General features: G+C 57.0%; 1 protein-coding gene across 1 annotated transcript; it reads left to right on the plus strand.

Moving 5' to 3' along the window:
* The first annotated feature begins 7 nt into the window (after window positions 1–7).
* Window positions 8–7,274, plus strand: NECAP1 (NECAP endocytosis associated 1). Its single transcript, XM_026700019.2, has 8 exons — window positions 8–325; window positions 993–1,093; window positions 2,402–2,506; window positions 3,071–3,152; window positions 3,930–4,038; window positions 4,135–4,330; window positions 5,158–5,266; window positions 5,692–7,274. The coding sequence occupies exons 1-8, from the start codon at window positions 228–230 to the stop codon at window positions 5,738–5,740; spliced, it is 849 nt and encodes a 282-aa protein (XP_026555804.1). The 5' UTR covers window positions 8–227; the 3' UTR covers window positions 5,741–7,274.
* The last annotated feature ends 5,240 nt before the right edge of the window (window positions 7,275–12,514 follow it).

A 12,514-nucleotide genomic window follows, 5' to 3' on the forward strand; every position in this document is an offset into this window, starting at 1 on the left:
CGCCCGCCCCAGGGGCGGAGCAGACAAGGCGGCTCCACCCCAACCCCACCTCCCGGAGAGACAGCTCGGCCGCTCTGGCCCGCACGGCTCTCCGGCCCGGCGTTCCCTGGGCGGCCATAGAGGCCGGGAGGCAGGAGCGGCGCCTGCGCGCCAGGACGCTGGGCGGAAGCGGCGGCGGTGGCGGCGGGTCTCCCCTTCCGGCGCGCGGTGGGTCAGCTGGCGGGGCGATGGCGGCGGCCGAGGCGGAGTACGAGTCGGTGCTCTGTGTGAAGCCCGAGGTCAGCGTCTTCCGCATCCCGCCCAGGGCCTCCAACCGCGGCTACCGGTAGGAGGCCGAGCCCTGCGGCGTCTCGTCCCCCGCGGCCTGCCTCGCTGGGCCGCGTCCCCGCCGGGCCTCTTGGGAGTGGGGAGAGTGGGAGGGCGAGGCCGCGGCCCCGCTGGCCGGAGCGGGCGGAGCGGGTGTCCGTCGGGCGCCCGAAGGTCTCGGCGCAGGCCGCGGCTGCTTCCTCCCCGGGGCCAACCCTGCCGGCCCTTGGCTGCGGGCGGTGACCGCCCCTCCCTCTCAGGCGCCTCCCCCGGAGCGGGGCCCGGTGGGGCCAGGCCGGCCGAGGGTCCCCGGCTGCTCCAGGGGGCGGACAGCTAGTCCTCGACTTACGGCCACAACGGAGCCCAAAGTTTGTGCGGTTCAGTGAATGTCTCCCCACTCTGCGACCTTCCCGGCCAGAGGTTTTTAAGCGAGTCGCTGCAGTGTTTGCGTTAGTGACGTGGTCCTTAAGCGAGCCGGGCTTTCCCTCCCTTTGGTTTTGCTTGTCAAAAAGGGGGACCGCGGGACGCGGCATCCACCATCGTAACTGAGTCAGTTGCCAGGTGCCCCAATCTTGGATCTCCTGCAAGGGTCGTAAGTGTGGGGGTGATGGCCCCAAGACCCCCTTTTTCCAAGGCCACCGTAGCTTTGGAGGGTCCAGTTGTGAAGTGGAGGACTTGCCTTGCAGGGCCTCCGACTGGAAGCTGGACCAGCCGGACTGGACGGGACGCCTGCGGGTCACCTCCAAGGGGAAAGTCGCCTACGTGAAGCTGGAGGACAAGGTCTCAGGTCAGGGGGGGCCCTCCGGTTGCAGCTCCTGGCCAGCTGGCAGCCTGCGACGGGGGGGGAGGGGGGAGGCCTTGATGGACTTCAGACCAGGCCCCTGTGATGACCTCCGTACCCCCCTCATGTCCATCGCCCTAACAGCCCTCCCCTCCTCGGGTGTGAGGGGCCGGGACAGGGATGGGGGGGGGGCTTCTGCTTGGGGGAGTTTCCATGGGGCTGCAGGCAGCTGCGGAGCCAATGAAGCGCTCGAGTCCTCCTCTCCTCCTGGTGGGAAGTGAAATGCTGGAGCAATTCAGGCCTGTCTCGTAATGACCTCTGAGCAGTGAGGAGGCGTCGATGGGGGGGGGGGGAGCCATAACTGGTAGTTTTATGGTGAGGTGTTTCCCCCCACCTTCCTCACCTGTGCCTGGCAATAAGGAATCCTTTCCGGCTGGTTCTGGGGTTCCTCCAAGTGAGGACTTGTGCAGGTTGACTTGGATTCCCAACCTCCCTCGGAGGTTTGTTTGGTGTTTGGTCTTGGTGTTTTTATGCCTGGAGTCCAGGAGGCTGGTTCTTAGTTTGGTTCCAGCCCAGCTTTTTGCCAAAGCGGGCTCCCCCCGCCCCCGCCCGACCTTCCCACCTCATTCTTGGCCTCTACCGGCTGCTCCTTCAAAACAGAGAGTTGACTTTCAAATTACAACAAACGCTCAAACTTCTCTCCAGGAAATGGAACGTTGAAATTTATGAAACACAAAGGTTCTCTAATTGCATCTTTGAAGAAAGGCGTCTTATTGATCCATTTTTATCAGGTTCATAGGATTTTTGTTATTTGATTATTTTATAAATCACGCAAATTGATATTTTGCTGTGGTGGCGCAGCGGTTAGAATGCAGTATTGCAGGCAAACTCTGCCCACTGCCAGCAGGTCGATCCTGACTGCTCAAGGTTGCCTCCGCCTTCCGTCCTTTGTTAAAAGAGGGCCCAGATTGTTGGGGGCAAATAATTGCTGGTGTTTATGAGCTGCTTAGAGAGGGCTGTGAAGCACCGTGAAGCAGTGCAGACGTCTAAGTGCCGTTGTCGTTTGTTTAGTAATTGCAAAGAGGCTGCCCTGCTGAAGGACCTCGTTCCAGAGGTCGGCCAGGGCTGCAGTCTCCTGAGAGGGCAGGAGACAAGGGGTTCGGACCCATCCACCTCTTGGCCAGCTGGATGGAGATGAGGAAGCTGCCTTTTGCGAGCGGGCAGCTCTCCCTGGCAGCCGTCCTGGAAAGGGCCCGGTTCCCACTTTCCCCGCTGGGCCTTGAAGGCAGCTCTCTCGATCTCTTTTCCTCCCAGGAGAGCTTTTCGCACAGGCTCCGATCGACCAGTACCCTGGCATCGCAGTGGAGACGGTCAATGACTCCAGCCGATATTTTGTCATCCGGATTCAGGATGGGAACGGTAAGGGGGAGGGGGAGGAGGACAGCGACACATGGCTTCTTCTTAGCTGAGGTGAAGGATGGTGGCCCTACCAGGCCTGGGCCTCCAGCCGCCCTAAGGATCTGGCCCCTGGGAACCGTCTTCCAGGCCTCAGAGAGCCAAGAAACGCCCCTCGGGAGCAGGCCGAGCAGAGCGTTTCAGCGCCAAGGGCCCGGTGAGGAAAATTCTGGACCGAATGCGTGGGGAGGGACCCCAGGGTGGGCGTGGGAAAGCCCCCCCCCCCCTCTCCGCCTGGTTCTTGGCTGAGGAGCTCCGCTGGGCTGAAGGCGCTGGGGCTCTTGGCCAGGGGAGGCGGGATACTTGTGGCCAGGTTGGTTCTGAACGCCAGGCGCCCAAGAAAAGGTTTCCCTCCGGGGCTGAGGCGGATGCAGAGCCTGGCCTTCCCTCGGGAGGATCAGGAGGTCTATAAGGTGGCAGAGTCGGCCCCTCTTCCGCCCAAGAGGAGGCACTGCATTGGCCAAAGAGGCAGGGCGTTCCCAGGGGCTCTCGGGCTCTGGGCCAATGGCTGCTGGTTTTCTTGCCCAGGGCGCAGCGCCTTCATCGGCATCGGCTTTGGCGACAGAGGAGACGCCTTCGACTTCAACGTTGCCCTGCAGGACCATTTCAAGTGAGTGATGGGGGGGCGGGGGAAACGGCAGCAGGAGCCACTCTGGGGAGGGGGAAGGCCTGCGGAAACGGAGCTCCTTCTGTCTGGCATGGGGGCTCGGCTCACTTCCGGGAGCGGGGGGCGGGGGGGGTCGAGGGGAGGCGGTGTTTCATTGCCTGAGGCTTTTCTGAAACCCCAAAGGACGAAAAGGGCCGGGTGTCTGCACCAAAAAACATGACAGCGTCCCAGGGCGAGCCTCCCACCCATCCATCGCCCAGTGTCTCCCCTGGCTAACCCTTCAGCCAAGATCACTGGCCAAAGAAGACAAGGGACGGCTGAGCCGTGACCTTCCACCATCCAGGGAACCATCGTTCCGACCGACGGTGGCCAGGGCTGATCCTGGGCGTTGCCGCATCCTCACAGTCACGGGATCCCCACCCTGGGTGCTTAGCCACCCATTTGCCCTTCCTGGGCGGCTTCAGGGCCCCCGGACCACCTGATGGCCACTGGCAACCTTCACCTGCCGGCTTCCCCAGAAAGTCAGTGGGGCAGCTGGCGGAGAAGGCCGCTTATCCCACCCGGGCAGCCCCTCCCCCTTCGCTTCCTACCAGCCTGGGACAGCTTCCCTTGTGGGGAGGCCGCCTCCTCCCCAAGGACTCCGGGGCTCCGTGAGCAGCCGCGCCCAGGATTGCCATCGCCAAGCGATGGAGTCCCACTTTGTGACCGCCCTGTTACTGCCACTCCCGCCTTGCCTGGCTCCTCCCCGGCCTCCCCTGCCCCTAACCTCCTTGCACGCAGGTGGGTGAAGCAAGAGACGGAAATCTCCCAGGAGTCCCAGGAGTCGGACAGCCGGCCCAAACTCGACCTGGGCTTCAAGGAAGGGCAGACCATCAAGCTGAACATTGGGGTGAGCCACCACCCCCCCACGCCCTGTTGGAGGGGTTTCAGGGGTGCCCTGGGATTCTGGGAGACCCCTCCTAACGCCGCCTTTCTCCCTTTGCAGAACATGCCCACCAAGAAAAGTGGGCCAGCGAAGCCCCGCCCCGCCGGCTCAGGCGGACTCAGCCTTCTGCCCCCACCCCCGGGGGGCAAAATGGCCGCTCCTGCTCCCCCGCCAGCTCCCCCTCTTTCTTCGACAGCCATTTCCAACCACGTGACTCCACCCCCCGTGCCCAAGTCCAGCAGTGCTGGCAGCACAGGTAACGTCCTGCTTCCTGGGGGAGAGGGGTCCCAGGGACGAGCCCCTCCCCCAGCAGGTGCTCAGGAGTGAGGGGGGAAGCAGCAGAGGCCCCTTGGATCTTCCTGGGTCGGGATGGGGCGACCCTGTTCTCCCTCGGGAGGAGGAGGAGGAGCCCCTGGGCAGGCCTCCTTCCACCTGGCTGGGCAGCCACTCCAAGGAAAGGCCAGGCCTTTGGATCGGCCGGGGATCCCCCCGCCCCCCTGTGACCTCCCTTCTGTGTATCTCTCAGTCCAAAGAAAGCACAAGTAGTCCTTGACTTACAATGGTTCATTTAGTGACCGTTCAAAGGAAGGCACGGCCAAAAGGGACTTGGGGCCGCTTTTCCCAAGTGAAGGACCTTCGCGGTGACCAGACCCTTGGGGCTTGGCAGCTGCCTCACACTTAGGACCGTCGCTGTGTCCTGGAGGTCTTGCCATCCCCTTTGGTGACTGACTGACCAGCAAAGTCAATGATCGTTACTCACTTAACAACTACAGGGGTTTGCTTAACGGTGGCAAGAAATCGTGCAAAATGGGGCAAAACTCACTGAAAAGGCGTCTCACTTAACAACCTAAACCTTGGGCTCGCGTGTGGTCCTAAGTCGAGGGCTCCCTGGGCACACTGGGGGGGCATATTTGGGAGGTTCCGGGGGGCCACGCAGCCCAGGAGGTTCCTCCTCTGCCTCTCTTGGCCAGAGCAACGCCGGAAGGGGCCGCAGCAGCCGCAGCCTGGCCGGCTGGGAGGGTCTGGAAGGGACCCCCCCCCTCCGTATTCCTAACCAAGAACCGCCCCCCCTTCCGCCCCCAGATATCCTCCTAGACTTCAACCTGTCACCTTCGGCCGCCTCCAAGGGCCCCCCGCCTGCCCTGCTCCCAGCCACCGCAGATCTCTGGGGAGACTTCAGCACTGCGCCCAGGTAAAAGGGAGGCTGCGGAGAGGCGGCTTTTCTCGGGGTGACCTGCCTCTCTCTTCCTCTCTCTCTCGTTTGCCCAGCCACACAGACCCTTTCTTCTTCTTCTTCTTCTTCTTCTTCTTCTTCTTCTTCTTCTTCTTCTTCTTCTTCTTCTTCTTCTTCTTCTTCTTCTTCTTCTTCTTTTTCTTCTTCTTTCTTCTTTCTTCTTCCTTCTTCCTTCTTCCTTCTTCCTTCTTCCTCCTCCTCCTCCTCTTCTTCCTCCTCCTCTTCCTCTTTGGCCTCTGGGGCAGTCGGGTTCTCCTCCTTTCGGGATTCCGTCCTGGGCAGAGGGACGTTTGCTTCGAGATCTCGCTGGGAAGATGGGGGGCTGGTCCTTGAGGCCCCCAGGCTCTCTCCTAATCCTTTCCCTGCCTCTTCCCTCCCCCCAGTGCAGTTCCCAGCCAGCCTGCTCAGCCGTCCAAGTGGGTTCAGTTCTGAAGAAGCAGGAGGGAGGAAACGGAAACGGACCAACGGCCGAGGCAGAGGGACCCACCTGGGCTCTTCAGCCCAATCCCAACTTCCAGACAATCCCCGTTTTTGTTGACGTGCCCGTTCCCTGGGCTCCCCCCTGCATTCCCTCTCTGGCGCAGCGGAACTGCCTCAGAATCCGCCCCTCCGGGAGCCTTGGAAGAGCGAGCCAGGGAGGAGCGAGGGAGGGGGGGCGGCTGACACCCGGCTTCCTGCCTCTGGTCAGTCCCCGAGGTCTGGGAGGCTGACCAGAAGCTGCTTTTCCTTTGGGGTTCCCAGCCAGGCTCCCTTTCCTTTCCCCTGGGCCCCAGAGAGCAGCCGTCCGGAGCTGCCCCTGCTGCCGATCTCTGCTCTCGGGAGAACCGGCTCCTCTGGGCTTCCCCTCGTCCTCCTTCCCGCGAAGGCCGGCAGTCGGGGCTTTCCAGATCCATTCGTGCGTTCTGTGTTTGGTGAAGCCTCCCAGTTTCCCTGGGCTCCTTTCGCCCCGCCCAGTTCTTGTCAGAAAAGGTCACTTCCCAGGTCAGGCGTGGCTGCAGCCCCCAGGCGGCTCTCCTGCTCCCGTCTCTTGTGTGGGTGCATCTCCCTCAACCGGCTCCCTTCTGAACCTGGTGTGTTGTGCCCTCCGGGGAGGCAGGGAGGGAGGACTGGGCCATGAAGCCCTTTCCGGCAGATGCGTCTCTGTGTCTCCCCCTGGTGTCTTTTGGGGATTTTCGCAGGTCTGGCCTTCCCTCCTCCTCCTCCTCCTGCCATTGGCGAGCTAGAATGGCTCTGGACCGGCTGCTTTGCTTGGCCCCTGTGGCCCTCTCGATTCGTTCCCCCCTTGGGCAGTAATGCTTAACGCTGCTGTCGTCTCGGCTCTCGCCTGTGCATGTCCTGGGTGACACCCCCCGTGGTTTGGTGCTTCCCCGTGGGTAGTTTTTAAGTGAGCAAGGCCCTTCCAGGCAGCCTCTCTGTGTTCCCTCCCTTCTCCGCTCCCGGCCACCTCTGGATCTCCTTGGCAGAGGAGCAGCAGGAGGGACCTGCTCCGTTGGCATCAGGCGGAAGGCCGCCAGGAACGAAATGCACTTTCTTAAAAAAGGAAAGTGGGGGCCGCCTTGGCCAGGCCCCCCCTCCCCCGAGGCTTCCTTCCATCCCTGGCAGGTGGCAGCCGAGGGTCCGGCGTTGGGCTGCAGCTCCCGGAAGACCCAAGTCCCCCCCCCCCCAGGGAGGGAGGGAGGGAGTCGTAGCCCAGCTGGGAAGCCCCCCTGGGGCCTGGCTGGCCCCTCTCCCTCCCTGGCCGCCCCCCCAGCCCCCCACCCCCGCCTCACGCAATGACCCGCCTTCCTAGGTTGGCTGATTGGGAGGCTCTCCCTCTGTGTGTGCGCGTGTTTTCTTACGGCTAGTATTACCTAAATAATATATTATGTATTGTCACAAACAAGTCATGCTCACCCGTGTGTATATAAAGTATAAGGTGTTCTGGTTCAACAAATAGCAAATAAAATGAGAATGAAACCTGAGAAAAGCTCTGCATTCAAAGAAGCCACAGGGCAGCCCCTCCCCCCCATGTTGGGCCAGGCGGGGTCGGTGGTGGGGGGGGGGGGGCATGGGGTCGGTGGGCGGCTGCGAGGGCAGAGGGTCTTCCTGGAGCCCTCTTCACATGCTCAGAGTCCGTGAAGCAGATGAAGAAGGGGCAGAGCTTTGATTGCACTGCCGTGAGGCCTACGATGACTCCCCCCATGCTCCACCTCCAGCCCGCCTCGCTCTCCAGAGGCGGCGCGGGGGGGCCTTCAGGGAAGCCGGGACGAGCCGGGCTTCCGTGGGAAGAGAGGAGGCGGCGGCGGCGGCTGGAAACGGAAGCGGCTCTTCGTGAGGAGGGAGGGAGCCGGCGAGGGAGGCGGCGGAGAGCGCAGCGGCCGCGTCCAGAGAGCTCTGCTGCCGCGGGGGTGGGGGGTGCGGCCGCTGTCCTCTAGGGAGCCCCAGAAGGAAGAGTCCCGGGTTCGGGGACTCCCCGCTACCCAGAAGTGGCAACGCGGCTGGCTGCTCTCCGGCCTCTGGTGCCCTGAGCCCTGCCCGGCCCGGCCCGGCCCGAGGCGGCTCGGGGGCGGAGGGAGACTCCCAAGAGGTCCTCCTCCCGCCTCTCCTTCCACCGGCAGAACCGGCTCCTCTTCGGCCCGTGTCGGATCTGGTTCTGGACCAGGCAGGTGGCCCCGGTCGCCGCGTTGGGCGAAGCAAGGGCGATACCGTGAAGCCCAGGGGCTTTGCCTGGCGTCGGCTGCCGACGAGGCCGCAACGCTCCGCCTTGGCCGAAGGGCAGCCCAGCCGCCGCTTCGCTTTCCCAGCCAGGGAACCCGGGACGGGCCGTGCTTGAAAGGGGAGGCGGAGGAGGGCGCTTCCCTCTCCCCCTGGACCGGCTGGGCTGTGGCCTGGCTCGGCCTCTGACCCCCCCCGGCTGCCTCGGAGCCCCCACGAGCCCTTCTGCTGCCCCGGGAAGTGGGGGCTCCCTGGCCCGGGCTCTCCTCCTGCTCCTGGCCCGCCTGCCCCCGGGGAGGGAGGCGGACCTCAGCCCGGGGCCGAGGCCTAGGCCGGCTCCCCAAGGCTGCTGTTTCCGGAGGGCGCCCTGTCCCCCTTCTGCGGCCCGCTCGGCCTGGGCCGGGGGGAGGCAGGGAGGGGCCTTCAGGGGACGTTGGGCCGAGCAGGGGCCCCTCCCCCCCCCGCCCGTGTTTGGTGATCCTGGAGCCCCTCCCCACCCAGAAAGCCCCCCCTTCCCCCCCCGGACTCTGAAGGGGGGAAGCCCCCCCCTCCCCCCAGGTTGGCAATTGGGCCAGAGGGCTCGGCAGGCCCCCCTTAAGCCCGGCAAGAGCCCCGAGCGCGTCGGAGGGCGCGGAGAGTCCGCGGGGGGGCTTTGGCTGGAACCACAAAAACCCAATGGCTGCCCTTGGGGAGGGGGCGGCTGGTGCCCCCTGGTGGACTGACAGTTCAGCGGCGGCCCTTGGCCCCTGCAGGGAAGAGGAAGAGCAGAATAGAACGGGATAGGGATAGAATTAGAATTAGAATTGGAATAGGAATAGGAATAGGAATAGGAATAGAATAGGACACGAATAGAATAGGAGAGGAATAAGATAGGAATAGAATAGGAATAGGACAGGAATAGGATAGGATAGGAATAGGGATGGAATAGGGATAGGGATGGAATAGGGATAGGATAGGAATAGAATTAAAATAGAATAGGAATGGAATAGCGATAGGATAGGAATAGGATAGGATAGGAATAAGATAGAATAGAATAGGAATAGGACAGGAATAGAATAGGAAAGGAATAGAATAGGATAGGAATAGAATAGGATAGGAATAGGAATAGGATAGGGATAGGAATAGAATTAGAATAGAATAGGAATAGAATAGAGTAGGAATAAGATAGGAATAGAATAGGAAATAGGAATAGAATAGGATAGGATAGGAATAGGATAGGAATAGGGATGGAATAAGGATAGGATAGGAATGGGATAGAAATAGGATAGGAATAGGAATAGAATAGGAATAGGAGTAGAATAGAATAGGATAGGAATGGAATGGAATAGAATAGAATAGGAATGGGATAGGAATAGAATTAGAATAGAATAGGATAGGGATACGATAGGAATAGAATAGGATAAGAATAGGAATAGAATAGGAATGGGATGGGATGGGAATAGAATTACAATAGAATAGGAATAGGATAGGAATAGGAATAGAATAGGAATAGGAATAGCATAGGAATAAAAAACGATAGGCTGGGATAGCATAGGAATAGAATAGGAATAGGATAGGAATAAAATAGGATAGGATAGGGATAGAATAGGGATAGAATAGGATAGGAATAGAATAGGAAGATAGAATATCAATAGGATAGGAATAGGATAGGAATAGGAATAGAATAGAATAGGGATAGGATAGGAATAGGATAGGAATAGATAGGAATAGAATAGGAATAGAATAGAATAGGAATAGGATAGGAATAGAATAGGAATAGGAACAAGAACAGGATAGGATAGGAATAGAATAGGAATAGGATAGGAATGGGATAGAAATAGGATAGGAATAGGAATAGAATAGGAATAGGAGTAGAATAGAATAGGAATAGGAGTAGAATAGAATAGGAATAGGATAGGAATAGAATAGAATAGGAATAGGATAGGAATAGAATAGGAATAGGAACAGGATAGGAATAGAATAGGAATAGGATAGGGATAGGGTAGAATAGGATAGGAATAGGGATAGAATAGGAATAGGGATAGAATAGGAATAGGATAGGAATGGAATGGAATAGAATAGGATAGGGATAGGATAGGATAGGGATAGAATAGAATAGGGATAGGATAGGGATAGGAATAGAATAGGATAGGAATAAAATAGGATAGGGATAGAATAGGGATAGGGATAGAATAGGTGTTGGGATAGGAATGGAATAGGAATAGGATAGGAATAGAATAGGAATGGGATAGGAATAGGATAGGTATAGAACAGGATAGGATAGGAATAGGATAGAATAGGAATAGAATAGGGATAGGGATAGGAATAGGATAGGAATAGAATAGAACAGAATAGGAATAGGAATAGGAAAGGAATAGAATAGGAATACGAATAGAATAGGATAGGAATAGGGTAGGATAGGAATAGGGCAGGATAATAATAGGATAGGAAAGGAATAGGAATAGAATAGGGATAGGAATAGGATAGGTATAGAACAGGATAGGATAGGAATAGGATAGAATAGGAATAGAATAGGATAGGGATAGAATAGGGATAGGGATAGGAATAGAATAGAACAGAATAGGAATAGGAATAGGAAAGGAATAGAATAGGAATACGAATAGAATAGGATAGGAATAGGGTAGGATAGGAATAGGGCAGGATAATAATAGGATAGGAAAGGAATAGGAATAGAATAGGGATAGGAATAGGATAGGATAGGAATAGGATAGGAATATAATAGGAATGGAATAGAATAGAATAGGAATGGAATAGAATAGGAATAGAATAGAATAGAATAGAATAGAATAGAATAGAATAGAATTCTTTATTGGCCAAGTGTGATTGGACACACAAGGTATTTGTCTTGGTGCAAATGTTGACAGTGTACATAAAAGATACGTTCAACAAGAGTCAAGAATCATAATGTACAACACTTAATGATAGTCACAGGATACGATAAGCAATCAAATCATACTAGGAAACAGTCAATATAAATTGTAAGGATACAAGTGACAGAGTTAGAGTCCTACAGTCACAATTGGGAGGGAAGGGGTGATAAGGAGTGATGAGAAGATTAACAGTAACAGAAGTATAGAATCAAGGCCACACCTGGAATGCTGCATCCAGCTTTGGATTACCCCAAAAAAAAAATTACAAAAAAAGATGTTGAGACTTTGGGAAAAGTGCAGAGAAGAGCAACTAGGATGATTAAGGGCCTGGAGACTAAAACATACAAAGAACGGCTGCAGGATTTGGCTCTGTGGGGGACATGATAGCAGTATTTGAGGGGCTGCCACAAAGAGGAGGGGGTCTAATTATTGTCCGAAGCACCAGAGGACAGGAAACAATGGATGGAAACTAACCAAGGAGAGGGGCAACCTAGAATTGAGGAGAAACTTCCAAACAGGGAGGAGAATTAACCGTTGGCAAGGATTGCGTCGGAGAACTTTTCAAGAAGAGACTGGACCGTCGCTTGTCTGAAATGGTCCAGGGTCTCCTGCCTGAGCAGGGGTTGGATGTAGAGTTGTAATTGCAGGAATGTTCCAATCTCGGGTGGCAAACCTCAGATAAAGAATGTTTCCAAGCAAATACAACTCAGGTAAACAAAGTCACTAATCTAAAGGAGGATTAGAGAGAGGAAGTAAACATATGTTAGACTTTAATTAGAGATAATTAATTGTATTAATTACGGTGCTAAACAGTAGCGAAAGTTAAGCAGTAACCGAAGTTAATCAATGATGGAGGATAACTAAAAATGTGTATAAATGCAAGACTAGACTCCAATAAAGACCATCGTGATTCAGTCGTTCATGATCAAACAACTTGTCTGCCTCGTCATTACAACAGTTGGACTAGATGACCTCCAGGGTCCCTTCCCGCTCTATTCTGACTGATGAAAGGCTCCTTCCGGAAGGCTCCTGAGGGATGGAATGGCTGTTGAGTGGCCTCTGCCCCACCTACCCGGAGGCCTTCCGAAGGAGGCGTCTACTGCGTTGGCCTGTGGTTTCCTATACACCACCCCCCCCACCGCCCCTGTCTAGGATCCGGCCAGGCCGCCTTGCCTTGTGTGCAGGGCTGCTGAGTGATGTGCCCCCCCCCCACCCTCGGGTGACAGACGGGTAGGCGGAGAGATGGGTAGTTAATTGTTTCTTTGGGGCAAATAACTGTGGATCGTGCCAGACAATGGCTCACATTGATCCGAGCGGCCCCAGCTTAGAACAAAACCGGACTGTATGCTCAGATCGCTGTGTCCCGTCCCATGCAGGGCTGCTTTGGGCTTCTTGGAAACAGGCCCTTCAGTGGCCCTCCTCCTCCTCCTCCTCCTCCTCCGGCTGGAATCTCCTGCAGAGGCAACCTCCGCCCTCCCTTCCCAAGGCAGCTGCCTCCCAGCCAGGTCTAGGTCACACCTGCGCCCGGGATTGGAAGCCCACCGTGGAAACCCAGGAGCTGAAGTGGGAAAGAGCTTACAAAGGTCTCCAGGTGCTCGGGGGCCTAAACTGAGGAGGGTGGGGGGGCTTCCTTCCTCCCACC

This window comes from Pseudonaja textilis, chromosome 6 (genome assembly GCF_049901715.1).
Source record: "Pseudonaja textilis isolate UNSWEBS1 chromosome 6, rPseTex1.2, whole genome shotgun sequence".
Taxonomy (NCBI): domain Eukaryota; kingdom Metazoa; phylum Chordata; class Lepidosauria; order Squamata; family Elapidae; genus Pseudonaja; species Pseudonaja textilis.

Excerpts from the sequence above, each read along its gene's own strand:
- NECAP1 (XM_026700019.2), top strand. The coding sequence starts at position 228 with ATGGCGGCGGCCGAGGCGGAGTACGAGTCGGTGCTCTGTGTGAAGCCC. Across the intron at positions 326-992 it reads GCCTCCAACCGCGGCTACCG|GGCCTCCGACTGGAAGCTGG; the intron begins GTAGGAGGCCGA and ends CTTGCCTTGCAG. Across the intron at positions 4,331-5,157 it reads CAGCAGTGCTGGCAGCACAG|ATATCCTCCTAGACTTCAAC; the intron begins GTAACGTCCTGC and ends TTCCGCCCCCAG.